This window comes from Xyrauchen texanus, chromosome 22 (genome assembly GCF_025860055.1).
Source record: "Xyrauchen texanus isolate HMW12.3.18 chromosome 22, RBS_HiC_50CHRs, whole genome shotgun sequence".
NCBI classification, from domain to species: domain Eukaryota; kingdom Metazoa; phylum Chordata; class Actinopteri; order Cypriniformes; family Catostomidae; genus Xyrauchen; species Xyrauchen texanus.
In genome coordinates, this window is record NC_068297.1 from 28,256,744 (window position 1) to 28,284,620 (window position 27,877).

At 44.3% G+C, this 27,877-nt stretch overlaps 1 protein-coding gene across 2 annotated transcripts in view; it reads right to left on the bottom strand.

Annotated features, from left to right (window-relative positions):
- LOC127662525 (cysteine-rich motor neuron 1 protein-like) overlaps nt 1–27,877 on the bottom strand; it is a 195,672-nt gene that overhangs the window by 28,993 nt on the left and 138,802 nt on the right. For both annotated transcript variants that reach the window (XM_052153746.1, XM_052153745.1), the window contains exons 6-9: nt 25,683–25,865; nt 23,902–24,099; nt 4,223–4,351; nt 77–233 (exon numbers count right to left, since the gene is read on the bottom strand). In XM_052153746.1, the coding sequence (XP_052009706.1) occupies nt 77–233; nt 4,223–4,351; nt 23,902–24,099; nt 25,683–25,865 (667 nt within the window). The remainder of the gene's footprint in view (nt 1–76; nt 234–4,222; nt 4,352–23,901; nt 24,100–25,682; nt 25,866–27,877) is intronic.

The window sequence follows — 27,877 nt, forward strand, 5'->3', positions numbered from 1 at the left end:
AATATACAAGATGTTCACTATAAAAAAATGTATTTGCACTTTAAGATCTCTGTGCATCAGATTTGAGCTATCTTACATGTATCCGAAGGGGCAGTCCTTGATGCAGGCCACAGCCTTGCACTTCTTGTGACGTGGACGGCACTGGCAAACCTCACAGCCGTGGATGTCTGTCTGGAAGCCAAAAGGGCATTTCAGATTGCAGCTGGCAATTAAATCACTGCATAGCTCTTCTTCTGAAGGTTAGAAGGAAAATAGAACAGAGACTAATTAATAACCTTTTTACACATTAATTACACACATCCATTGCAATATACATGTTTTAAGGTCAGCTCTATTGAGACAGAGAGGCAAAAACATGAGAAATACAACAAACACGAATACAATCAAAGGAAAATTCAAATGCGCTGCACATAATAAAACAGAGGAAAATAATATATATGAATTAAAAACACACCATTTGTCATATTTCATAATAATATAATATAATATAATATAATATAATGTCTGCTTTTCCATCGCTAGCTGGTCCAACTCATCCATAAAAAATTGTTTTGTCAAAATAAATAATATTTATAAATATATAATATATTGTATAAACTATATTACAGTATATATAATCCAGAGAGGGGATTTTGGTAGCATTCTTCATCAGCAAGATTAGCATAATTATCTTTTTTCCTTTTAATTTCTCAGACTAAGATTCACCCAGCCTCACATTGCATACAAAACAATCCCTTAATCCATCTGTCTTCAGTGTTTATTCTCATAAACAGCTCCACCAAAGCCAGTCAGTGTCTGGAGAGAATACAGCTAAAGACCAGCTGACAGCGCCTGGTGGACTCAAGATGGCGCCGAGTATGGCTGCTGCGTAGCGAGCTCCGTTACAACACTGCGGTTTATTGTTTGTTTTGTTTACAGTTCTTTGTTTTTTTGTCTTGGATGTTGTCTGCCTTATTGTTTACGACAGACAAACGCTTTTGGACATTGGTTCTACAATTACACATCGAAAACCGGACTTCAAATTCCTTAATGCCGACCCGCTGTTTACAAACACGCCCGCGGAGCCCTTTGTCTGGGCTGCCCGGCCGCGGAAACGCAGAAGGAAAAGAGGAAAATGAGCCGGCGTTCTCATCAGAGTAAGACGTCGTGCAAATCGACCCCCACTACCCAGTATACTACTGGCAAATGTTTAGTCTCTGGACAACAAGCTCTGCGAGCTGAGAGCGCAGATCTCTTTCCAACGAGAGACGAGAGATTGCTGTGTTATCTGCCTTACAGAAACCTGGCTGGCTGCGGAGATTCCAGACTCGGCCATCGAAATCACTGGCTTTTCCGTGCACCGAGCGGACAGAGCGAAAGACCTCTCCGGTAAAAGCAGAGGTGGTGGTGTGTTTTTTATGATCAACAAATCATGGTGTGATCAGAGGAACGTACATTTCATCAAGTCTTTCTGCTCTCCTGATCTGGAATATCTCATGCTTCTGTGTCGACCATTCTGGCTGCCGAGGGAATTCACAGCGGTCATCATCACAGCTGTGTACATCCCCCCACAAGCCGACACAGACCAGGCACTCAGGGAACTGTATGGGAGTATAAGTGAGCAGGAAACCGTGCACCCTGAGGCTGCGTTCATTGTTGCCGGGGACTTTAACAAAGCCAACTTCAAAACAATCGCTCCAAAATACCACCAACACATAAAGTTCAACACACGAGGGGACCGGGTTTTAGACCATTGTTACTCTCCTTTCCGGGATGGCTACAAATCCCTCCCCCGCCCCCCATTTGGCAAATCGGACCATTCTTCCGTTCTACTTCTACCTGCTTACAGGCAGAAACTAAAACGGGAAGCACCCACCCTCAGAACGATCCAGTGCTGGTCGGACCAATCAGACTCTGCACTACAAGACTGTTTTGATCACGCGGACTGGGAGATGTTCCGGTCCGCCTCTGATGACGACATCGAGGTTTACGCTGACAGCGTAACGTGTTTCATCAGGAAGTGCATAGAGGACGTTGTTCTGACCAAAACTATACGGATATACCCCAACCAGAAACCATGGGTTAACGGCGATGTTTGCGCGGCACTCACTGCGCGGACCTCCGCTTTTAATTCTTCTAACACGGAGGAGCGTAAACAAGCCAGTTATGCCCTCCGTAACACTATCAGTGAAGCCAAACGCCAGTACAGGCACAAACTTGAAGGTCAGTTCAACACCACTGACTCCAGAAGTATGTGGCAGGGAATTAACACAATCACGGACTACAAACGGAATAAAGTTTCCGCCATGAACACCGCTGCATCTCTCCCGGATGAACTTAATACATTTTATGCTCGTTTTGAGGACTACACCACCGCCCTCACCGGAGAGAGCACTCGCGGCTGACGCTACAGAGGTTGGTTCACTCTCCGTCTCTGTTGTGGATGTAACCCGATCCTTCCGACGGGTGAACGTCCATAAAGCTGCGGGCCCAGACGGCATTCCGGGCCGCGTCATCAGCGCGTGCACGAATCAACTGGCTGGTGTTTTTACGGACATTTTCAATCTGTCCTTCTCCCTGTCTGTAGTCCCCACATGCTTTAAAACATCAACCATTGTGCCTGTACCAAAGCAAGCCACAATCACTTGCTTAAATGACTGGTGTCCTGTTGCTCTGACCCCCATCATCAGCAAATGCTTCGAGAGGTTAATCAGAGATCACATCTGCTCTGTTCTGCCCCCCTCTTTGGACCCATTGCAGTTTGCCTACCGCAACAACCGCTCCACCGATGATGCCATTGCATCTACAATACACACTGCTCTCTGCCATCTGGAAAAAAGGAACACATATGTGAGAATGCTGTTTGTAGACTACAGCTCAGTATTCAACACCATAGTGCCCTCCAAGCTTGATGAGAAACTCCGGGCTCTGGGCTTAAACAGCTCACTGTGCAGCTGAATCCTGGATTTCCTGTCAGGCAGACGTCAGGTGGTTAGAATGGGCAGCAACACCTCGTCATCACTGACCCTCAACACTGGAGCCCCGCAGGGCTGTGTTCTCAGCCCACTCCTGTATTCCCTATACACACATGACTGTGTGGCAACACATAGCTCCAATGTCATCATTAAGTTTGCTGACGATACGACGGTGGTAGGTCTGATCACTGACAATGATGAAAGAGCCTACAGAGAGGAGGTGCACACTCTGACACACTGGTGTCAAGAGAACAACCTCTCCCTCAACGTCAGTAAAACCAAGGAGCTTGTTGTGGACTTCAGGAAGAAAGACGGAGAACACAGCCCCATCACCATCAATGGAGTACCGGTGGAGAGAGTCAGCAGCTTCAAGTTCCTCGGTGTCCACATCACTGAAGAACTCACATGGTCCATCCACACTGAGGCCGTTGTAAAGAAGGCTCACCAGCGCCTCTTCTTCCTGAGACGGCTGAGGAAGTTTGGAATGAACCAACACATCCTAACACGGTTCTACACCAGCACTGTAGAGAGCATCCTGACTGGCTGCATCACCGCCTGGTATGGCAATAGCACCGCGCACAACTGTAAAGCCCTGCAAAGGGTGGTGCAAACTGCCAGGAACATCATCGGAGGTGAGCTTCCCTCCCTCCAGGACATATATACCAGGCGGTGTGTGAAAAAAGCTCGGAGGATCATCAGAGACTCCAATCACCCGAGTCATGGGCTGTTCTCACTGCTACCATCAGGCAGGCGGTATCGCAGCATCAGGAACCCGCACCAGCCAACTACATGATAGCTTTTTCCCCCAAGCAATCAGACTGTTGAACACTTGATCTATCAGGATCTATAATTAGCACTGCACTTTATTCAGCTGTAATCTCACACTGGACTGTCAACATATTCTCCTCAATATACTACTTCATATATATATATATATATATATATATATATATTTCATGTACTCCTTACTTATTGTATTGCATATTGTGTATTCTATATTGTATTCTATATTGCGTGTATTGTATATAATTATCGTGTTGTGTAAGTACGTGTACATTTGATATGTAAATTGTGTTGCGTAAGTATGTTGTTTATTGTAATTGGTATATGTCTCGTCACTGTCATGACTGCTATGTTGCTCGGAACTGCACACAAGAATTTCACCTACTGTTGCATTGTGTACATGGTAGTGTGACAAAGTGATTTGATTTGATTTGATTTGATTTGATTTTGTATGGTACAGTGAAGATGAAGCACTTTTCACTTACGTGTCTTGCAACTGCACATCCGGCAGCCGTTGCCATCCAGAAGAAATCCATACGGGCAGCTCTTCTCCGTCAGAGTGCAATTTTTCAGCGAGCCGCAGGCAGGAGGCGCCATTGTGATGTAGGTGGGCTCTAGAATACAAAATTACCCCAGAGGATGTGAGTCACTCTTGACTAAGTGAGATTTAAACAGATTGAAAGCGAATATGAGGAACGCAGGGTCTCAAACGTGACCATGCTTATAAGTCATGGGAGTCAAAAGCAATTTTCCACAGACCCTTCTTTGAGCTTCAGTTAACAGCCGTGAGTAAGATGATGACATACAACAGCATGGCAAAGAGATCAAATGTACTGTGAGCACCCAATCTCCTCTCATCTTGTCTCATCTCCTCTGTTCGCTCACAATGACGCCAATCTTTAATAATGATTAAAACCGATCTGACTGAATCTATTAAAGATTATGGGGCCCTTTAAATGGTTAGTTCACCCCAAAATCAAAAATTCAAGTATAATTTACTCAACTAATTGTGTTCCAAACCTATATGGCTTTTTTTCTTTCTTTCTGTAAAACACAAAAGATGAATTCATGAAGAATATCCTTGTCACTCCATTCACATACTGAAAGTTAATGAGGACTAGGGCTGTCAAGCTTCCAAATTAATAAATACATAAATTCAGCTTGTTCCTCACACAAAGCTACAGTAGTCGTATGGACTACTGTTATGGTGCTTATTTTTGTCATTTTAGAGCTTGACAGTGCCAGTCCTCATTCACTTTCAAAAGAGTGGCCAAGTTCTTCAGAAATCACTTTTTGTGTTCTGCGGAAGAAAGTCATATACAGAAACATAATTGTCATTTAGGATGAACTATTCCTTTAAAGGGGTCATATAATGGTACATGCACTTTTTCAAGTTGATTGTACTGAAATGTGTGTTGGCTGTGCCTGTACACAACCATCCTATTATGATAAAAATCCATCCAGTGTTTTTGTTTTAATCTCCTTATATATTTTCCCCTGCCTCAAATCGAGCCGTTCGACCGTGTGACGTCACACGGTCGGACGCCCCTCCCAGGATTGTTGATTGACAGCAGTGTTTCAACACAGACCCGCCCTCGCTCGTGAGCGAGCTGTCAATCATAGTCCGTCATCATCGTTGATACACTGGAGCAGAATGGCGCCTAAGCGATTGTGGTGTTCTGTTCTTCGGTGTAATAACGAACACAGCAGTCATTTTTATGTTCCTAAATCTGAACCACTGAAGACGCAGTGGCTGAGTTTTGTTTACGATGGGAATATTCCCCACGAGCAACGTCAATGCGTTCATGTTTGCGTGAATCATTTTTCACCAGACTGCTTTATAAACGAGGGTCAGTATAAAGCTGGTTTTGCTAAGAAGCTGCTGAAAAAAGATTCGGTACCAACTATTTATATTCCCTCTGCACCTCCAGAAGAAGTAAGTGTAACGTTTTATTAACCATTATATTAATCTTTGCAAATCGCTTGCACGCTTCACAATGAATGTGGCTAATGTTTACACTCAGGGTACATTACGGCATGTTTTCCATAACGTTAGGACGTTCTCAATATAATTCATAATCCCACGTTTATAATGAACAACGCGTTATGGTTATTGTGTTATTAAAAACTGTGTACGCAGGTGTTACAGTTAACATGGTAACACTAAGTTACACCTGGTTTACTTGTATGTTACTGATTAAGAAGTAATGTCAAAAAAACAGTTATAACTGCATGAAGATGAATGGTAACACAATACTGGCAAAATACTGTTTACATCTTGCAAATGCATATGATTCAAGACTATTAATACTCTAATTGATGTTATCTGATCACTTATTTTTGCTTTCGTATAGGCAACGGAGAGGCAGGGTGACCAAAGCTCATTATCATTTTAAGTCATATGCACAGAAATGGCCGCTGAAAACAGAGCTGTTTTTGAGCAGGTAAAATTAGTGTTTTCTTAAAATACTAATGAGAATTTTTAATAAAAGTATATTACAAAGTTTTCATTTAGACCCTAAAGATTCATATTAACTTGTACAAAAATGGCATTATATGACCCCTTTAAGACTGAAGCTTGCAGTGTATCAGTAACACACAAACCATCTTGCCGTTAAGGTTCTGACAGTTTCTATTTGATTCCTGTCCTCATTGGAAAGTATCCCACACTCTGTGCCTAGTACACAGATACAGATCGAAAAGAATCCAACCAAATGGGCAGAAAGAGAAACAGATACATTTGGCAAGGTCCAAAATCAGTCCCACCAGGGTTTTGTGACACGTTTTCCTTATTATTGTGACTCATAATTTGCCATTTGCGAAATTTGAAATGTGTGTCAAAAGATGGTAAAAGTGCATTTGCCTGTAATCGTTTAGGTACAAAATAACTGAATATGCAGTTAGCAAGCAAAAAATAATAAATACACATAAAAATACAATACATTTAAGAGGGAAACCCCTTAATATGGCTAAATGCAAGTTCAAAAAGACCCTTAATTGTCTTTATATGAAAATTTTCTGACCATTTAGACCAGCTCCTTAAGAACCTTTGAATGTTAAATGCTAGCTCATCTGTGATGTACGCGCATCGTTTAAAAGCCTAGAAAAGGATTTTGATATTGAACACAAAATGTTCCGGGTTTACTTTAACATTCGTGTAATGGCAAATGTTCCTGGTCGTCATGGGTTCATACATGCAAGGATAATGACATGCATTGACAGAGTAGATGCTTTTTTCATACAACAAAAATATACAAAATTGCAAGCTACCACAGATAATGTGGAGAGTGGTTGAATTTGCATTCATTCTTGCGACTGCACGATTGCAAAATCCGGGAAAGATGGTTAAAATGGGCAAAATGGTTAAAAAGATCACACAGTTCACCCAAAATGTTTTCCTTTCATTTTTACATGGAACACAGAAGGAAACAGGTTATGGTCTTTGTATGCTTCTTTTTCCCATTTAAATAAAGTGAATGGTGAGGCTAACATTCTGCTTATTGGCTTTTGTATTTCACAAAAAAAAAAAAAAGGTTTGGAACAACATGAGGGTGAGACTTCATGGCTTCTTTTACGGTTGATGGCTGTAGTCCAAAAACGAGCCATCATCATAAAAGTTTTTACTATTTTCCCCAGTGGAGTGATAATCCATAATGTGCCACTACTGAAAAACCGAGATGCTTGTGGAGCATGCAGAAATTACTGACAGAATTGATTGGTTTGTGCTTGTCAAATTGCTCATCCAATCAGCAGCTCTTGTAGTTATTTTCTTTCATCCACGGAACCCGATTTGCATGCAGTGCTGTTTGCTGTTCTTGCTGGGAGTCAATCTCAGCAAGTATGGTGAAACATCAAATTTTGACTAACAACAGAGAATCTTCTTAACAGAATAGTTATTTCAAAAATTAAAATTCAGTCACCATTTACTCACTTTCTTCTATAGAAAACAAAAGCAGATGTTAAGCAGGTTGTCCAAAACATGATCCTCTATACAGTGAAGAAAGAATGGAGGAGAGGGGTGCTCCAAAAATAAAAAAAAACATTACATTTCATAAAAGTAGTCCATTACAAGTCTTATGAATACATACAATAACTTTTTGTAAGAACCATATCAAATTTTCGTTTGTCGTTATTCACTGAAATCCTTCCCCTAAACTGTAGTTCCCCTTCTGTCGCTCTCTCCACGTTGTGTCAGAGAAGCGACACTAGGGGTCTCTCTTGAGCGCCGATATTCACCTCTGATCTATGAAAAAAGGCCAATGAGAGTTGGCAACCAGTATTTGCATGTCCCGCCCCCGGACATACGGGTATTTAAGCGGCGCAAATACGGGAGTTCATTCAGAAAATTTCTTCAGAGCCGATGGTCGTGTTTGCAGACTGCTGCGTTTTACACACCGAGTTCCTGCTATCCTCTGCTGCATGCTGTTGGATTCTACGGCACACAACAGCGGCTTTCTCCTGTTTGCACGGCTGTGCACTTCCTGCCCCTGAGCGCATCGACAGTTGCAGATAAGAAAGATCTCTCACGAGTTCTTTCATTCATAAAAGAGTGATTTTATAATTTCCTCTAAAAGAGCAAAAAACACAGCGGCGTTGAACGTCCTTTTAAGGACGCGTCTTTATAAAGATGCCTTTCCGCCCCTGTGTTGTTCCTGGATGCGGTATAGTACTCTCCGCTTGGATTGAGGATGATGCGGCTGGCGATGGAGGCGATTCGGGGATGGCAGCGGGTGCAGCTACGCCCCCTCGGACCACCCGCGCCCTGGCACCCTCGTTGACTCCCGTCCCCGCTCGAGGTGGTGGCGACTCGCCTCACAGACAGTCTGCCTACCCTCTTGCGATGGAAGCAGATGAGTTTGCCGCGACATCGGAGGGCATGGGCTCTGATGCTGAGGGCTCCTCTGGGCTGCCGCCTTCAGGCTTGCACGCCCAGGAGGAGGCCGACGCACAGATGTCCGATATGCTTTCCCGGGCAGCCAACAGCGTGGGCCTGGATTGGAACCCTCCATCCTCCCCACAGCCATCACGGCTGGACGATTGATTCTTGGGCGTGGGGCGCCGCTCACAGCTTCGCCCCCCCCAGGTTCCTTTCTTCCCGGAGGTGCATGATGAGCTGACGTCTTCGTGGAGAGCACCCCTCTCCACTCGTCGCACTGCCACCTGCTCATCCGCCCTCGCCACCCTCGACGGCGGAGCGCGCCACGGGTACATGGAGATCCCCCAGGTGGATAGAGCTGTTGCGCTCCACTTATGTCCCGGAAGCACTACCACCTGGCGGGGCCGCCCTGTACTCCCTTCCCGGTCCTGTAGAGCAACATCCTCGCTCACTGCGAAGGCCTACAGCGCTACCGGATGCGCCGCTTCCGCCCTGCATGCCATGGCTCTCCTGCAGGTCCACCAAGCCAAGGCACTTCGCAACATGCACGGGGGTGGCCCTGATCCCGACACGCTGCAGGAACTGCGCTCAGCGACCGGAGCGACGAAGGTCACAGCGCAGGCACTCGGGCAGGCGATGGCCACTCTGGTGGTCCAGGATCGTCAGCAATGGCTGGACTTGGTTGAGATGCGTGAAGCTGACAAGACTCGCTTCCTCAACGCCCCTGTCTCCCAGTTCGGCCTCTTCGGCGACACTGTTGAGGACTTTGCCCAGCAGTTCACCCTGGTGAAGAAGCAGACGGAGGCCATTTCGCACATCATGCCGCGCCGCAAGCTTGCCGCCACGGCCCAGGCCCTACCTGCTCGCCGAGGGCGTCCTCCCGCGGCCAGAATACCTTCTGCTCTGCCCCAACCTGGGCCCAGCTCTCAGCCCCGGCGTCGAGCAAACCGCAGGAAGCGTACCCCCCCTGCCTCACGGACCCCTTCGAGGACCCGGAAGGCTCCCAAGCGTCCCCGAGACAGCGGACCCAGAGGACGAGAAGATAGCTCCGGAGGTTGTAAGACCACTCCGTCCCCCGGTGGAGGGCCGGGAGGAGAATCTTTTGTTTTTTTCATTTGCCGCACCCCCTGACGGGGGCTGCGGTACCCAAATTCTCAATAAAAGAGCTATTTCCTTTACCTCTGGGTCACATGGCCCTCAAATTGCTTTCAGGCCTGAACAGTCTCGGTGCCCAGGATGCGGTGCTTCCGCCCTCGGCACCCGGTTCAGATGAGTCCAGAGGACGCCAGTATCAGACCTCCTCCTCAGTCACGAACCCGCCCCCTGCCGGGTGCGCGGAACAAGGTAAGTGCTTTGAGTTTATTCTCAGCACCAGAGCCTCGGGGCACCACAGCGCCTCCCGACGCCATGTTACCTGTTCCGCACCACTGCGAAGCCCCGCCGGGTATGTCCAAAATACTCGTCCCCTTGGTGCCCCTAGCACGGAGCTTAGAGGCATGACTTTCACTGCCCAGCTCGTCACGGTGGCTGCACCGGACCATCCAACTTGGTTACGCAATTCAGTTTGCCAGGTCTCCGCCCTCCTTCGTGGGCGTTCGTTCCTCCGCAGTGCACGGCGAACATGCCCACTCCCTGCGCGAGGAAATCGCCTCCCTTCTAATCAAGGACGCGATAGAGCCTGTCCCTCCGACCGAAACGAAGAAGGGTTTCTACAGCCCTTACTTCGTTGTACCCAAGAAAGGCGGCGGCATACGACCGATCTTGGACCTGCGAGTTTTCAATCGGACCTTGTCCAAACTTCCGTTCAAAATGCTTACCCAGAAACAAATTCTATCTGGCGTCCGGCATCTAGATTGGTTCGCAGCGGTAGACCTGAAGGACGCGTACTTCCACGTCTCAATTCGCCCTCGACATTGACCCTTTCTACGGTTCGCGTTCGACGGCCAGGCGTATCAGTACAAGGTCCTCCCCTTCGGCCTGTCTCTGTCCCCTCGCGTCTTTACGAAGGTCGCAGAGGCGGCTCTTGCCCCGCTACGAGGAGCGGGCATACGCATACTCAATTACCTCGCCGATTGGCTCATTTTGGCCTCCTCGCAGGAATTACTATGCGCACACAGAGACCAGGTGCTCGAGCACCTCGGCCGTTTAGGGTTTCAGGTCAACTGGGAAAAGAGCAAGCTCACCCCGGTCCAGAGCATCTCTTTTCTCGGTTTGGAGTTAGACTCAGTCTCAATGACAGCACGTCTCTCCAATGACCGTGCTCAGTCAGTGCTGGAATGCCTCGCTTCTTTCGAACCAGGCACCGTGGTCCCTTTGAAATGTTTCCAACGGCTCCTGGGGCATATGGCATCCTCCGCGGCGGCCGCGCCACTGGAGTTGATGCATATGAGACCACTTCAGCATTGGCTCCAGACTCGAGTCCCGAGACGAGCATGGCGCCACGGCACGCATGGCATGGAAGTTACCCCCGCCTGCCGCCAAACCTTCAAACCCTGGACAGACCTCTGCTTTCTACGGGCAGGAGTACCCTTGCAGCAGGTGTCCCGTCGCATTCTGGTTACAACCAATGCCTCCAAATTGGGTGTGCAACGGGCGCGCAGCCGCAGGCCGGTGGAACCGAGGCCCGCTGCGCTGGCACATCAACTGCCTAGAGCTGCTGGCCATTTTTCTTGCCCTGAAGAAATTTCTTCTGTTGATTCGTGGCAAGCATGTCCTAGTCAGGACAGACAGCACCATGGTGGTGGCCTACATAAACCGCCAAGGCGGAGTACGTTCCCTCCACAGCTCGCCCGTCGTCTCCTCCTTTGGAGTCAGCAGCGACTGGAGTCACTGCGCGCCACTCACATCCCCGGCAACCTCAATGTGATAGCGGACGCGCTGTCAAGGCAAAACTTGCCCGCCGGAGAGTGGAGGCTCCACCCCCAATCGGTCCAGCTGATTTGGGACAGGTTCGGCAAGGCCCAGGTAGACCTGTTTGCCTCCCAGGAAACCTCCCACTGTCCGCTCTGGTATGCCCTCACAGAGGCTCCCCTTGGGACAGATGCTCTGGCGCACAGCTGGCCCGCGGGGCTGCCCAAGTACTCTTTTCCCCCAGTGAGCCTTCTTGCACAGGTGCTATGCAAGGTCAGGGAGGACAAGGAGCAAGTCACTCTGGTGGCCCCCTACTGGCCCAACCGGACGTGGTTTTCGGATCTCACGCTCCTCATGACAGCCCCTCCCTAGCGAATTCCCCTGAGGAAGGACCTTCTTTCTCAGGGATGGGGCACGCTCTGGCATCCGCATCCAGACCTCTGGAATCTCCACGTCTGGTCCCTGGACGGGACGCGGAGGATCTAGCCGGCCTACCTTCGGCCGTCATAGACACTATTAACCAAGCCAGAGCCCCTTCGACCAGGCATCTTTACGCCCTGAAGTGGCTTCTGTTCGCGGACTGATGTTCTTCCCGAGCCGAAGACCCGCAGAAGTGCGCAGTTAGGTCAGTGCTCGTGTTTCTTCAGGAGAGGCTGGAGAGGAGGCTGTCCCCTTCCACCCTCAAGGTGTATGTTGCCGCTATCGCGGCCCACCACGACACAGTAGACAGCAAGTCTCTTGGTAAGCACGACTTAATCGTCAGGTTCCTAAAAGGTGCCCGGAGGATGACTCCCTCCCGGCCTAACCTGTTTCCCTCCTGGGATCTCTCGGTCGTCCTTATGGGACTCCGGAGACCCCCCTTCGAGCCGCTTGACTCAGTTGGACTCAGGGCCCTCTCTCTCAAGACCGCCCTGCTGATCGCGCTCGATTCCATCAAGAGGGTCGGGGACCTGCATGCGTTCTCTGTTAGCGACGCTTGCCTGGAGTTCGGTCCGGCGGACACTTTCGTGATCCAAGACCGCGACCGGGCTACGTGCCCAAGGTTCCTACCACACCCTTCAGGGATCAGGTGGTGAACCTGCAAGCGCTGCCCCGGAGGAGGCAGACCCAGCCCTTTCACTGCTGTGTCCAGTACGTGCCTTACGTATTTACCTGGACCGCACACAGAGCACCAGACGCTCTGAGCAGCTCTTCGTCTGCTTTGGGGGACAGCAGAAAGGGAATGCTGTCTCCAAGCAGAGACTCGCCCACTGGGTTGTCAACGCCATTTCCCTGGCTTATCACACCCAGGCCGTGCCCCCCCCTTTGCGGGTCCGAGCCCACTCCACCAGGAGTGTTAGCGTCCTCGTGGGCACTGGCTAGGGGCATTGCCCTAGCAGACATTTGTAGAGCAGCGGGCTGGGCAACACCTAACACTTTTGCGAGATTCTACAATCTCCGAGTTGAGTCAGTATCGTCCCGTGTTCTCTCAGGTACCGAGCCCGTAAGAACTCGGTGGCACGTCCACGATCTGACCGGGTGAATCGCTTGCACCCAGCGCCCTTCCCCCTAACCAGGGGAAACAGTGCGCCTTCTTTCCCAGGAGATCCCAGGTTTGGGACACTGGTTGACTCCTCCCTAGCCCTCGTGGGTCGCAGTTCTGCGGAGGAACTCGCCGACCCAAACCACTGCGGGTACCACTAGCTACCCTGTACTGGTATAGGTGCCCCACAGGTAAGGCCTCCTGTTCGGACTCCCCCTGTGTGTAAAACCACGGTTCTGTCCCCTCACGGGAGTTGACTGTGTTTTCCTTAGGCAGTTACAGCTGCCTCGGGTGCCGTGCTGTAGGCTTCCCCCCTCTGCGAGGCTGGATCTACCACCGCACTACTGTTCCGCATAAGACCTAAGTATAGGCCATGCGATGTATTTGCCACTCAAAATTTGCCTCCCCTCCCGGGTAGGTGTGGCCTCCACAGGGTCTTCTCCGCCCTAATAAGGGCTAAGACCCCCTTCCCTCAATGCGTGTAAGGGCCCCGGCCATAGTTGCTCTATGCGAGAAACATAGAGAGAAAAGAGGCCCAGCCAGGCTGGCCCGTTCCCATGTTGGCGGCCGTCACCTTGTTCCCCCCTCCAGGGTAACGATAAGGAATCCTGATGGCTTAAATGGGGCATTGGGGAAGGGTACGTGCAGCCTGATACAGTTGGTCGTTCTGCACGTAGGAATACCTGCTCGCTCCTGTATCAGCGGATCACGTACACGGCTCAGCGCATGGCTCTTTTTAAGTGGACCCCTAGTGTCGCTTCTCTGACACAACGTGGAGAGAGCGACAGGTTACGTATGTAACCTAGGTTACGTATGTAACCTCCGTTCCCCGATGGAGGGAACGAGACGTTGTGTCTCCCCTGCCACGTCGCTGAGCCCCTGTTGTGGCCGGACCATTTCCGGCTCCTCAGAAAAATCCTGAATGAACTCCCGTATTTGCGGGCGGGACATGCAAATACTGGTTGCCAACTCTCATTGGCCTTTTTTCATAGTTCAGAGGTGAATATTGGCGCTCAAGAGAGACCCCTAGTGTCGCTTCTCTGACACAACGTCTCGTTCCCTCCATCGGAGAACGGAGGTTACATACGTAACCTAGACGTTCTCATATATCATTTGCACTTTCACATATTCAAACGTGATTCATCTTGTGACACGTGAGAACCAATGGCATTCAACATCAATGATGTTAAATCTAGCAAGCATATCTGAGAATACATGATCGCAAGTGAGATTTGAGAACTACAGTGAAGGGGAAGCTATTGTATGGATTCAGGATACTTCAAATATAGTATTCAAATCATATGGTGATTTGTACTTTTATGGTGCATTGTTTTCAGTCTAGCAACTTGAAAGCCCAAGTCTCCATTCACTTTTATTGTATGGAAAATAGCAGTGTACACATTTTGCCCAACTTCTCCTTTTGTGTTCTGAAGACAGACTTTTTTCTTTTTATAGTGAACTTTCCCTTTAATTAGAGTAGCACTTGGATGCTTTGTGGTCATACAATATTCAGTCCATGATTCCAGAAAGCCTATGTGTAAAATCTATGGAAGGACATTTTATTTAATCTGATCAGATAAAACACATTCATTGCTTTTCTCTATCAAACTCTCTCCAAGGATATTTCTCTGAAATGTAAGGATGTTGCATGGCCATATTCAAAGACTGCTACAAATAAACACCTGCATACTGTATGAATGGAAATGAAGGCGAAGGTAAACAGATATTTAATATGGATAATTCAGGTGTAAAACTCTTATTGGTTGTGGGTTTCGCTTCAAAAGCGATGTGCAAGTTTTAGGGGTTCAACCCAACCTGACAGCTTTCATTTGCTTAATTACACATGCTACATCTGGTACAATAACTTCCCTGTGACAGCAAGAGAGTGTCACCTTGAGGATATGAGGTCTTCTAACAAATAATAATTAGGAAATAAAAATGCAGAGAGTGCAGGTGCAGCGGGCAGATGAGTTAAATTAAGCTGTCATGGGAATGGTGGGATAAAGTCAGACTGTGTCCAATAAGGTTTACAGGACGGGGCAGGGCTGGGATGGGACATGGACACTGACACAAGAAAAGTGAAGTGGGAGGGTTTCAGTGCCAAAAGACACATCTGGAGTGGGTCTGACCTGATCATGTAAGTAACATGTAAAAGCAATGCAACGTGGGGTGGGGCCTGGGTAGCTCAGCGAGTAATGACACTGACTACCACCACTAGAGTGGCGAGTTTGAATCTGGGGTGTGCTGAGTGACTCCAGCCAGGCCTCCTAAGCAACCAAATTGACCTGGTTGCTAAGGAGGGTAGAGGTAATGGGTAACCTCCTTGTGGTCGGGATTAATGGTTCTTGCTTTCAATGGGGCGTGTGGTAAGTTGTGTGTGGATCGCAGAATAGCATGAGCCTCCACATGCTATGAGTCTCCACGATGTCATGAACAGCGAGCTGATGTGACAACTTGCGCGGGCAGACTATCTCAGAAGCTGAGGCAACTGAGACTTGTCCTCTGCTACCCAGACTGTGGTGAGTAACCGCACCACCACGAGTACCTAGTAAGCATTGGGAATTGGGCAGGCCAAATTGAAAAGAAAAAAAAATAGCAATGCAACTTAATGCTCTAAAAGTGTTTAACTCGTAAATGAAATTACTGACAAAAATGTATCAAAGGCGAGGTGAAAAATATGTGTCACCTGTCCTACTCGACCCACCCCGAGCAGGATTCGATATGGCGATCCCTGGCATGGGAGTCGGACATGCTAGAAAGGAGTGTAGAAAAGCCATTGCTTCTAGCCTCGGTCACTAGTGCTGCTCTTAAGGCCAGGCCCTTGCTAGCGCGTTTGACTCCCATGCCGGGGTTTGCCGGTTCGAATCCTGTGTGGGTCGTGTAGGACAGTTGACACTGGTGCCGTGAGAAGAAGAAAAATTAAAAAAGATTCAAATCCAATCATAGTCTGTATGAACCACTTGAACACTTACGTCACTCAAATGCATCCTATCTATAAGCGATTAAGCAACTACAAAAACAATATGAATGGCCCATCACAGTTCCCTTCAAAAGCTCTCATCACTAGCTAAGCATGGCTCATAAAAATGACGTAAACACATGGATGAGAGAAATGGGAATCTGTCTCTGGAATGTGTCCACCAACTCCACAAACAGCCACATGTAGCATGCCACATGTAAATGTGAGGGCGCAGATAGAGTGGAGTTCTCTCGTCCTTGTCAACAGGTTTGGCTATTTAAGACCTCTATCTCTAGGGGGATATCAGGCATCATTACAGGGGTATTTATTTCCCCATCTCCCATGTTTTAATAGGGCCATATATGGCACTGCTGAATACATATGTCTGTGCCGCTGCTGCTTTACCAAACAAAAAGAGTTCAATCTCTAAGTTCTATCTGGGGGGGTTTTAGGCAAGACATCTACAATAATATAATGGCATAATTACAAATAATGATGCTTTAAAATTTTTAGAATACACAGACTTTTGTATGGCCGTCAATGGATTGAGATGAAGGAACATGATAACAGATAGTTCTTTCCAGGTATGTTAGAAATCCATGGTTTTATCTCTACACTGTGGCTCTGACAGCAGTAGACAACATGCTTTGTTATTGTATAAACCAACATGTCCATGAGAATAGAATAGTGTGTTTGACTTCAAAACACAAGTAACATAGTGTCACCGACACAGTACAAACTGTTGTAAAGACTGAGGCTTCGGAGGCATTGAATATATTCAGTGATAATAATAACTACTGTCACTATTATATCTGTTACAGAAGGGGCACCATTACTAAAGCAATGTTCAATGTAGAAACAAATTAAGTTACAGCAAGCTCTAATGGCAGTATCTGTGGCATGATCTCGGAGTTTGTAAATATGTCTAGAACAGTAGTCCCACAGCTAAATGAATCATTTAGACTTTGGGCTCTATTTTCGTGAGAGCACAAAGCGCAGCGCTATGCGTAACAAACATGCGCTATGTCTTGAGAGTGCTAATTCTAAGTGCAATTTTCTTGCCAGTGCAAAGCTCAAGTGGGCGTAAGTGGGAGTGTTTGCGCTATCTGTGGGTGTATGTGTGCAAACTGTGGGTTTATTGTATGTTAATGAAGTGGCGCAAAATTTTCCTGAGAAATAGGTTATTGCGCTTAGACATTTGAGAAGTATGTCTGTTTTCAGCGCAGACTTTCAAATATTGTGGAACATCAAATGATGTCCCTGACTGTTGTAGCCATTTTATGAAAAAAGAAAAAGAAAAAGATTTTTGTGTAAAACTATCTAGAGGTCATGTTTTATTTTTCAGTTAATATTTTATATTAACAGTATATTTACAATTGTATTTATTATATAATTTGTATTGGTCTGTTGTCGTAGAGTGATTTCAATGTCACTGCAAAAAACAATTATTTTATGTGATTTTTGGAGCTACAAAGATCTGATCAGCATTCACTTGCATTGCATGGACCTACAGATCTGAGATATTTTTCTAAAAACCTTCCTTTGTGTTCTGCTGAAGAAAGAAAGTCATACACATCTGGGATGGCATGAGGGTGAGTAAATGATAAGAGAATTTTCATTTCTGGGTGAGCTATCCCTTTAAGTAGAAATTGATCCTTGAGGTAACAATTGCTTTTCACTGTGCACCATCTGTCTAGCAAAATACATAGTCATGAATAGATACAGTATGAAATACTAAGAAGTTAGTCACCTGGCCATCACAGCAGAATGAATTCTAAACCGTTTGATTATTTTCACACTGATGCACTCTCACTATGCTTAACCTTTCACCAAAGCCTGTGATGATCAGCAGGCAGACATGCTTTCTTTGCTCTATCCTTTCACTTCCAAAAGAGAGAGAAATCAAATAAAGACAGAGCACTGCATTTGAGGTCTATTTTGCGATGCAGAAGTCTCACATTGCCTCACATACCTTTGACTAAACAACAAAAGGCCTGGTCGACATTGCTGCTTATTCTGTTCAAGAACCGCCCACTTAGAAAGGAAGAGCCATCTACCTGACACGTAAAGTGATCATTCACAGTTCGTATTGTTTCTACTCTATGTTTAGGGGTGTTTTTTTAATTAGGTGATGCCATTATAAACTGCAGTAAAAACAATTAAACCTGATGTGTGTGATTTTCTTCTATCCCAGCTTAATATGCAGAGTCAACTATAAGTATCAATTTGTAGGCTCATTTCACCAAAAAGTGTTACACTGTAGCTCTTTGGCGCTTTCAAAACATACTTAAAGTCACAGCAACATTGGTTCGACCAATCTGTTTGTACAGATCATTTCATAGTCAAACTAAGAAAACTTTTGTTTTGAACGTGGATATCTAGTTCACTTGCTACTAAGTGCCTCAAACAAAACTCTGAATATTTTTCAAAGATTTGAGTTTACTAAACTGGCAAACTTTGGCAAAACCCGTGATTATTTCATCCTTTAAAGCTCTCACTGTATCATCTCGGTACCTAATAAACACATCTTTGTTTCCAGGCTGACTGATAAAAAAAAAACCTGCCTGCCTTCCAAGTATGGCTGCAACTAATGACTATTTTAATAGTCGACTAGTCACCGACTACTGAAACGATTAGTCGACTAATCGAAAAATTATTAATTTTTTTTAAAATTTAGCATGAGATTGCTTTAATTCTCTATTTCTGCTCCATCAAGTGGGTGAAATGGGTTCTGGATGGCAGGATGTAGTCTGGATTGAACTGGGCTATCATTTGTTGAAACCCAGCACCATCGACCATGGAAAGCGGCCTCATATCATAGATCAGCATCTGCAATACTGACTCAGTGAGGGCATTCGCCTGTTGTGGGGTGCACGTCTGATTCTTTTGCAGAAAGGGGTCCATGGTGGCTACGCTTATAAAATACGCTTATAAAATGTACAATGTATATCCAAAACAAAACGTATTAGCTTCCATGTTATTTAAATCTTACCGAGGCGAGTCAAACACCGTTTCATTCAACTGTCCGACGTGCTTTCTCTTTAAATGTTCGTGCATCACTGAGGTGCTGCCGTGATACGCAAGGACTGCTTTGCAAACCATGCAGGTAATCTTTTTATTCGCCGTATCCAGGCTAAAATGCTCCCAAACTTTAGATGTTTTGGTACGCGCAGCTGCTGCGTTGGACCCCGCCATTTCTGTATGTTATCGCTCAGCAGAGAAGCTAATGCGCATGTGCGACTCTCGGCAGAGATTGTAATGAAGAGAGGTGCCTCGGTCGGAAAAAAACATGTCTGGGGACAACTTCGACAATGAAATTCATTGTCGACTATTTCTATTATCGATTTTTGTCGACAACGTCGACGAATCGTTGCAGCCCTACTTCCAAGTACACTTCATTTGACTCTACTACACAGGCGGTTTGTGCATACGCACTATGACTATGAAGTTACTGTATACAAATGCAAGTATCTCCTCACACCTTCTTCTTTCCACCTTTGTCTGCTGTGGTTTAGCTGTGATTATGTCTTCTTCTAGCACTTTTTCTTGAAAGTAACGGCTCAAATGTGAGTGTTTTCACCTTGTGAACCAACTAATTAGTGTAAATAACTCCAGTCGCACTCTGCTGATGACAAAATTTGCATTACGTATTTGCATCTTACTAAAGTATCCTTTGGGCTTTATTCATGGAAATTGTGTAAAGTCAGCCAATCAGTTTATAGTTTGCTAGATAAAGTACTTTCCAGTTTTGTGTGCAACATGCAATTGTCTGTGGGTGTCACGGTGTCAGAAATTGGCTGGTTAGCATGTTCTTTAGGAAAATATATGGTAAGTAACTTTAAGTATTCAATTACACATTGTTTCTAGAAAAATTGGACACTGAGAGCAAGAAAAGATAAATCCACCCTGAAGCTCGATTATTACTGTGCATACAATGTCTGGAGTGTTGGTGGCGTAGTGGGCTAAAGGACAAAACTGTTAATCAGAAGGGTCCCTGATTATATCCCCACAGCCACCACCATTGTGTCCCTGAGCAAGGCACTTAACTCCAGGTTGCTCCGGGGGGATTGTCCCTGTACTAAGGGCTCTGTAAGTCACTTTGGATAAAAGCGTCTGCCAAATGTATAAATATAAATACACTCACCTAAAGGATTATTAGGAACACCATACTAATACTGTGTTTGACCCCCTTTTGCCTTCAGAACTGCCTTAATTCTACATGGCATTGATTCAACAAGGTGCTGAAAGCATTCTTTAGAAATGTTGGCCCATATTGATAGGATAGCATCTTGCAGTTGATGGAGATTTGTGGTATGCACATCCAGGGCACGAAGCTCCCATTCCACCACATCCCAAAGATGCTCTATTAGGTTGAGATCTGGTGACTGTGGGGGCCATTTTAGTTCAGTGAACTCATTGTCATGTTCAAGAAACCAATTTGAAATGATTCAAGCTTTGTGACATGGTGCATTATCCTGCTGGAAGTAGCCATCAGAGGATGGGTACATGGTGGCCATAAAGGGATGGACATGGTCAGAAACAATGCTCAGGTAGGCCGTGGCATTTAAACGATGCCCAATTGGCACTAAGGGGCCTAAAGTGTGCCAAGAAAACATCCCCCACACAATTACACCACCACCACCAGCCTGCACAGTGGTAACAAGGCATGATGGATCCATGTTCTCATTCTGTTTACGCCAAATTCTGACTCTACCATCTGAATGTCTCAACAGAAATCGAGACTCATCAGACCAGGCAACATTTTTCCAGTCTTCAACTGTCCAATTTTGGTGAGCTCTTGCAAATTGTAGCCTCTTTTTCCTATTTGTAGTGGAGATGAGTGGTCTTCTGCTGTTGTAGCCCAAAAACCCTGGGGTGTTCAGTAGCTTACACATACTGTCAGTCTGGCATTTAGAAAGAGTTGATAAGATTATTAATCATTCTTAACAAGCTTTCCTTTCAGTGTGATCCCGAGTTTATGAGTAACAGAGGAGAAAATGTCATGTAGCTTTTTACAATTTGAGTCTTGAGAAAAAAAACTATATTCTCCTACTTTTCAAAAGATGATGTCATCAGTCTGCACACAGCCAATCCCTGGAGAGATTCATTATCCAACATACCTGCCACTCATTTATCACCTGCTTGCTTATTTGTTTGTGTGTGTGTGTGTGTGTGTGTGTGTGTAGAGAGAGAGAGAGAGAGAGAGAGAGAGAGAAATAACCTTTACAAACCCTCTCTATTAGAATCAAGTTCACGCCACAGAGAACTGAGTCACTTTCCTGCATAGTGAGGTGTGCGTCCATACATTGTGTTGCTTACAATGCGATACAAAATGATGTAAAGCTCACATGCCCAACAAACACTGAGCTGACTGTCAATCCAGCTGAAATGGCACTGGAAGTCCATCAGGAAGCCTCTACAAATCTGTGTGCACAGTATGACATATCCACCTGCAGTCGTCAAATGATAAGACTCTGCTGGTAAGGGTGAGCAGCAGAGTCTAATGGTGGAAATATCTACTGAAGGATTTTGGTGCAGCGTTGCATGACGAAGAGACATGGCATGGTAAAGATGTCAGGAAGTAAAGATTTGAGACAGTAGAGATGTTTAGGTTGTGTTGGAGGAGTTACTGGGAGATCCAGGTATGTACCTGCCTGCTTTGCTCTCACAGTCTAGTAGATTATTAAACAAATATAGATTTAAGTCACTATTTTGATTGCTAATACACACGGTTAAATGTTTGTTTTATGATTTATTTTTACCTGACAGACAATAAAACAAACTAAAAAACCCACAGACTTGCATCAAATGAAGGGGCAAGTCACATAGGAGTGTTTCTTCAATTTTGGGCACTTTCTTGTCCCAGGGGTTGATTTTTACCTTTTTTCTTTTTGTAGAATGAAGGTCTCAATAAAACTGAACTGGAAACTTTTTACCAGGCCTTCATCATTTATTTTTGGTACTATTCAAATGCCATTTATGTATAAATTGTACTGTTTTAGCCTAGTCACACACCCACAAAAAAAGTTAGTATATTTGTTTACCAAGTCGACAATAGTGTTAGTGAAGAGACAAGTGATGTTTGAAGAAATCAAAGACAATTCAAGTTAAATATCACTTGTGAACAGAGAATTTTCACTCAACATATTTTGCCAAATTATGCAAAGAGTGTGAAAATATTATTTAATTGTATGCATATGGATATATAAAATGTTAGCTATGAAATAAAGACAAAGGAATCAGCCATTTTATTTAAAAAAACACAGAAAATATAATTTCCATAACAAAAATTTCCTCCACATAATACTATTAAACATAATACACAAATGTAAATGTAATGGAACTGACACTGTGGTGGGAATTATCATGACTCTCATAAAATGTGACATGAATCTTCTGTGATGCATGCACATACACTGTTGGACATTGTTAGGTGGTCAATAAAAATAAGTGACAACTTTTAGGAAATCCACTAGAAGTTCTAGAAGTGCCCAAAGTTGAAGAAACACCCATAGAGGAAGAAGTATATGATGTATGTAAGATATAGGGCTCTTTTGACTTGGGCCAGTGAGCAACAAACATCTAGAACTCCCTATCAACCACTTAATAACGCTCTTTCAACTAGGGATGGCCCCGATCCGATACCTGGATCACTACTGAGTCCGATACTGAAGTTTTTCCAGGATCGGGTATCAGTCTGATGAGCAGGATCCAAATCCGATACCGCATGTTGGTCATTGACATTACTGTCAAGCTCAAAGTATAACATAAATAACCTTCAAATCACCATTAAAGTAGTCCATATAACTTGTGCATTTTATTCAGGCTCTTACAGTCATCCAAATGCTTTGTGAGTGTTTAATAATAAATATACGGCCAGCATGCACAGCCAAAACATTTCACTGGAGATTTACTGAATAAGCGCCGCTCTACCGATACATATAAACGCGCAGAGGCTCATGATGTGCTGCTCAGTGCAATATGTGGTCGCTCCACACAAACTCCATCTCAGATGCAGATGACCAATAGTTCTGTCCACCTACAACATGCATTGAGAACGGCACCAGACAAGCATTTTACCAGATGTTGAATGAGAACCATATTACACTACTGTGAATTAACCTACAAACAAACACTCAAACACAGACTTCCTGGAGCGCTCAGCGCCAGACTTTCAAAATAAAAGCCTTAAGAAATTACAACTGAAATGTATTACCATTTATTGTAAAAGTATTATTATTATTAATAATATTTAAAAAAAAAAATATAGCTAAAATGAAATAAATAACAGAGAGAGTGAGAGAGCGAGAGAGTGAAAGAGAAAGAGAGAGAAAGAGAGAGGGAGGGAGAGAAATCTGAAACCATTTACAAGTCCAGATACAAGTTAAAATGTATAAAGAGAACTGGCTTCTTTTCTACTGAAGACTTTCACTGGAATTACTGTTATTTTTGCACATGCTCTTATGTAATTGTTTTTTGTTTTCCTATGTTATAATGAAATAATGTATTGTAAGAGGTTTTTTGCATCTTTACACTAAGAGCAGAACAACACTGTCATCAGATCGGGATCGGTATTGGCCGATACGGATAGTTCAGGTATCGGAAGAGAAAAAATTGTATCGTTCCATACCTACTTTCAACCATCTGCCACCTAGCAACTGCACAATAATGCATCGACAACCACCCTCAAGAGCAAGTTTTGCACAAGTAAGCACCACTCACCACGTAACTCTTTGAATTGTATTAAAGATTCTCCATTACAGCCGAATGATTTTCAAGTGTCAGAACCAGATCAAAAGAATTATCTATTTGCGTATCACTATCATGCACAATCAAACTCACTAGAGATCCAAAAAACACTATCACTGACCAACAAACTGTGTTGAAGTTAATGGGCAAAAGGACACACATACACACGACCCACAAGCCCAAATCCATAAAGTGTATCTTTTCTTACCTTCACACACAGGACAGCACTCTCCTGGAATGGTGACAGGATTGAGGCAGCTGTGGCCGCAGGCGGCCGCCACACAGCGAGCCTCTCCACTCACACACTGGCAGAAGGTGCAGTCGTCCTCACGCCAGTGGTCTCCATGAGCCAAGATCTGCCCGTTCATGTAGCAACCGGCGAAATTGAGCACCGGGTAGATGGGGTCTGCGTGAAAGACGTTACAAGAAGAAGGCTGTTTATGAACAAACAATTAGAATTAAAATAAATAAACGCAACATATGTGAGGGATCAGCCAACAAATTCATCCTAAATCGATGGAGGAGTATAATTTTTCAGTCCTTGGTTGAAATTATATATCTCTTCCATAAACCAGGACTGCATATGAGCTTATGGATTGTTTATACAGATGTATAGTTAGTGTTAGCCTTCCAAATTTTGTTGGGAAATTTCATTTGGTTTATTCATTGCAGTAAAAGTCTCCAGAGAAAAGCTACAAGGGAAAGGGGGAGTTGCACTTAACTCCCCTTTAATTACCTATATAACGGCAAAATCATTCACAGACTAATCTCAAAGCAGCCACAAGCTAATAAATACAACATGAGCAAGAAAGGTAGCATGGTAATACTGAGCCATAATGGACAACAGAGTCTACCCATGAGAGAAGCATAGCAATCGAAATTACATGCTATTACAGGTTGTACACAAAATTAAAAAAAATGAGCAGTTTTCTGAACTAATTAGCCAAGCATGCTCATTGAATTTTGAGAACACATGCACACAAAGATGCAAATGTAATGTCCAATCGGCAGAATCTTTCCTATCACGTAACATGAAAGACTATCTTTCGTTACGTTGAAAATCCAGTCACGTCATAATTGCTTTAGGATTTCGCTTTGGTCCTGAATGACATTACTCATTAAAATAAGAAATCAAAAAATCACCATCTGAATCAGTTATAGGCAGAACATATAGGCAGAAAATGCAAAACAGGCCTTAAGGCATGATGATGATAAAGACTGCTTGTTCTATATACAGCATTTATAGTGTGGTGTGTATGCCTGCTTATGCTACTGATAAACTGTCAGAACGTATAATGGTGCTTTCATAATAGACCTTCATGACAGATTTCGGCTCACTGGTGTGAAAGCAGATTGTTGAACCATTCCCAAGTCTACTTGAAAAAGCGGCCTGGGGTTCAGATCAGGAGAACTCTGTGTGGTTTGCAATTGGTATGAAAACAATCTGTTGTTACTCATGGAAGAAAACAGCTATTGATGATGTATAATTTGCATCTTTGCATGATCCCAGTCAAACCCAGTTGGCTTCAGACCAAGCAATCGCACCTTATACAAACAGCCTAATGAACATGAATATTTTCTTTCACGTAAAAGGAAGTTGAGTTGCATCCCATTTAAATGATTAGTTCACCCAAAAGTGAAACTTCTGTCATAATTTAATCACACTCATGTAATTCAAAACTGTGTTAATTTCTTTGCTATGACGAAAAAAGGACCAAAATATATAATAAAAGTGGTCCATGCAGTTCATGCCTCATATTCCAAGTCTTTTGCAGACATACGATAGGTTTTGATGAGAAATGACCCTAAATCGAATTATTCAGTGAAAATCTTGACATATTTTGTGCTTTCACAGCGGCACCTATTCAAGAGAAAACATGCATTGTTTAGCGCTATAAACAACACTAGCTCTCACATGAATATGCATGCCGCTATGAACAAAGCTTCTTTCATTGTGTACAAAAAGCAACCCTTTTGGGGTCCTCTAACCTTCGCACACAGGACAGCACTCTCCGTCAGGTACGTAGTAGCGTTCGCAGTGCAGCACACCACATTGTGCCGTAAAGCACACGGACACCCCACCCTGACAGCGACAGAATCGACACGCATCCATCCTGAACATGTCTCCATTGTGGTACTCCACACCGTTGAAAGTGCAGGCCTGCTTTGTCTCTGTAAAACACAGTCATCCAAACACAGTGCATTAGAGCTTGTCGCAAATGCAGTATGATTGACAGCCCAACAAAACAAACAGGGCTCTGATGATGGTGCCATGAAGAATAGATAGTTATGGGGTACACAGGGACCTAAATGTTGGTGCATTTGTGTCCGAGAGAACTTTTAGCAGCTGGGTTTCAGATAGCTGTAGAATTGATGCTCACTGGTCACCATGGCAACCCTCAGATTATGTGTAACAATGCCCGCAATTGTGCAAATGGAACTGGCCTGTTTTTTTGCTCAAAAGTGAAACTTCATGAAGAAGTCTTAAAAGTATGTACCTTCAAACTCTGATAACTTTAGGCATAATAAAAAAGTAAATAAAATAAAAAATCATGGTGGATGTGATAGAGGAACACAAGCAAATTACCATCTATTTCTTGTTTTTAGTAATAATATTTGAATGTACTGTAAACTAAATAAATTCACACAAATACTAAGGTCTGCAGTATATAACTCTCTGTAGGTCCATGCAATATGTCAACAGGGTCCAGAACATTGAAGATCAAAAAAAGCACATAAAGGAATCATAGTGGATAAATCCATATCTTCAGAAGCGATAAGATGTGGATGAGAATCAGATCAATATTGATGCAAATATATATATATGCAAAGTTTTTACCACAAGTTCTTCTTCCTGTCCAGTAGGTGGCGATATGCATGTAGAATGTGAATCGCCAAAAACAAAAGCAGACAAACACTTAGGAGAGAAGAGCGCTTAAGAGGGCTGTTTGAAAGAAAAAAAAAAAGGAATTAAATATTGACCTGTTTCTCAAACACACCTATCATATATCTTGTAAAGATTTGGATTTAACCACTGGAGTCGTATGGATTAATTTCATAATGCTAAAAATGCATTCTTTTAGAAATATATAATCAGTTAACATATAATCAGTTTCCTCTCCTTGTGCTGAAGTCAAATGACGCTGAAACCGTCCTTGAAACACCTCTGTTCATAAACAGATCACAGTTGTAAAGCAGAAGGATCCCTCAGCCTGCCACAAATATGAGGCCTTGGACCATTCTGTGCAATTCTTTCAAATAAAAGAGTGGCAGAATTTCAAAGCAATCCATCAGTAAAGGAATTATTAGAAACCTGGAGTCCACAAAAAGCACCCCGAGCCACGTGGAAATTGATCTTTGCATGCTTAGCTGTTGAAAGTTCAGCCAATGCGGCACACAAGGTTTTTAATTCCAGTGAATAATTTTGTAAATTAGTAGAGGCTCAATGAATTACCCAATAATCTGGTGTGGCAACTGCAAGGTTGTCACACTAGACAGGCTTCACAGAGGGCTATATGGATTTGCTCAGTTTTCAAAAGCTTTTTTGTTCCATGTGTTCCGGGTCTGTTGCTCTCCTCTGAGTGACTGCTACTGCTTCTGACAGTGGCAACTAATCGGAAAGAACTGCATATAAATCAATGCACAAAAGAACAAAAATGAAACATTTCAAAAGTAATAAAACAAATTATATTATCCCCCTGACATTAGGCATCTGTAAGCTACTTCAAAGTGCTAGAAAGTGTTGCACAGAAGTGTACAGATGGATATACAGATGTTTATTAAAGTCTCCAGGAGCTTAATATCAAGTGTTTTGTATGATCAGGCGTTTTCTGTGTTGTGTGCCTGTAATGATACACAGGAACAGGTACAGAAGGGCTTGGATGTGCCTTATCGGGGGAATTAGCGAAGGATCAGTAGGTTATCAAGAGGTCATTCGTTTTGAGTGTGAAATCCATGATGCTGAAGAGATTACTCTTGTTACATTGAACACCTGCTATCACAGTAAATATATTCCCAACCCAATAACAATCAAATTCTTATCCAAATCCTACACATTCCCAACCCTATCCTACCCCACCCCCACCCTAACCTTTTCCATTTAATTTGCATTTCCTACCTTATCCTTCACTGCAAATCATTGTCTTCACATTTTTTTCCAATCAAAATATGTATATATTATTAAA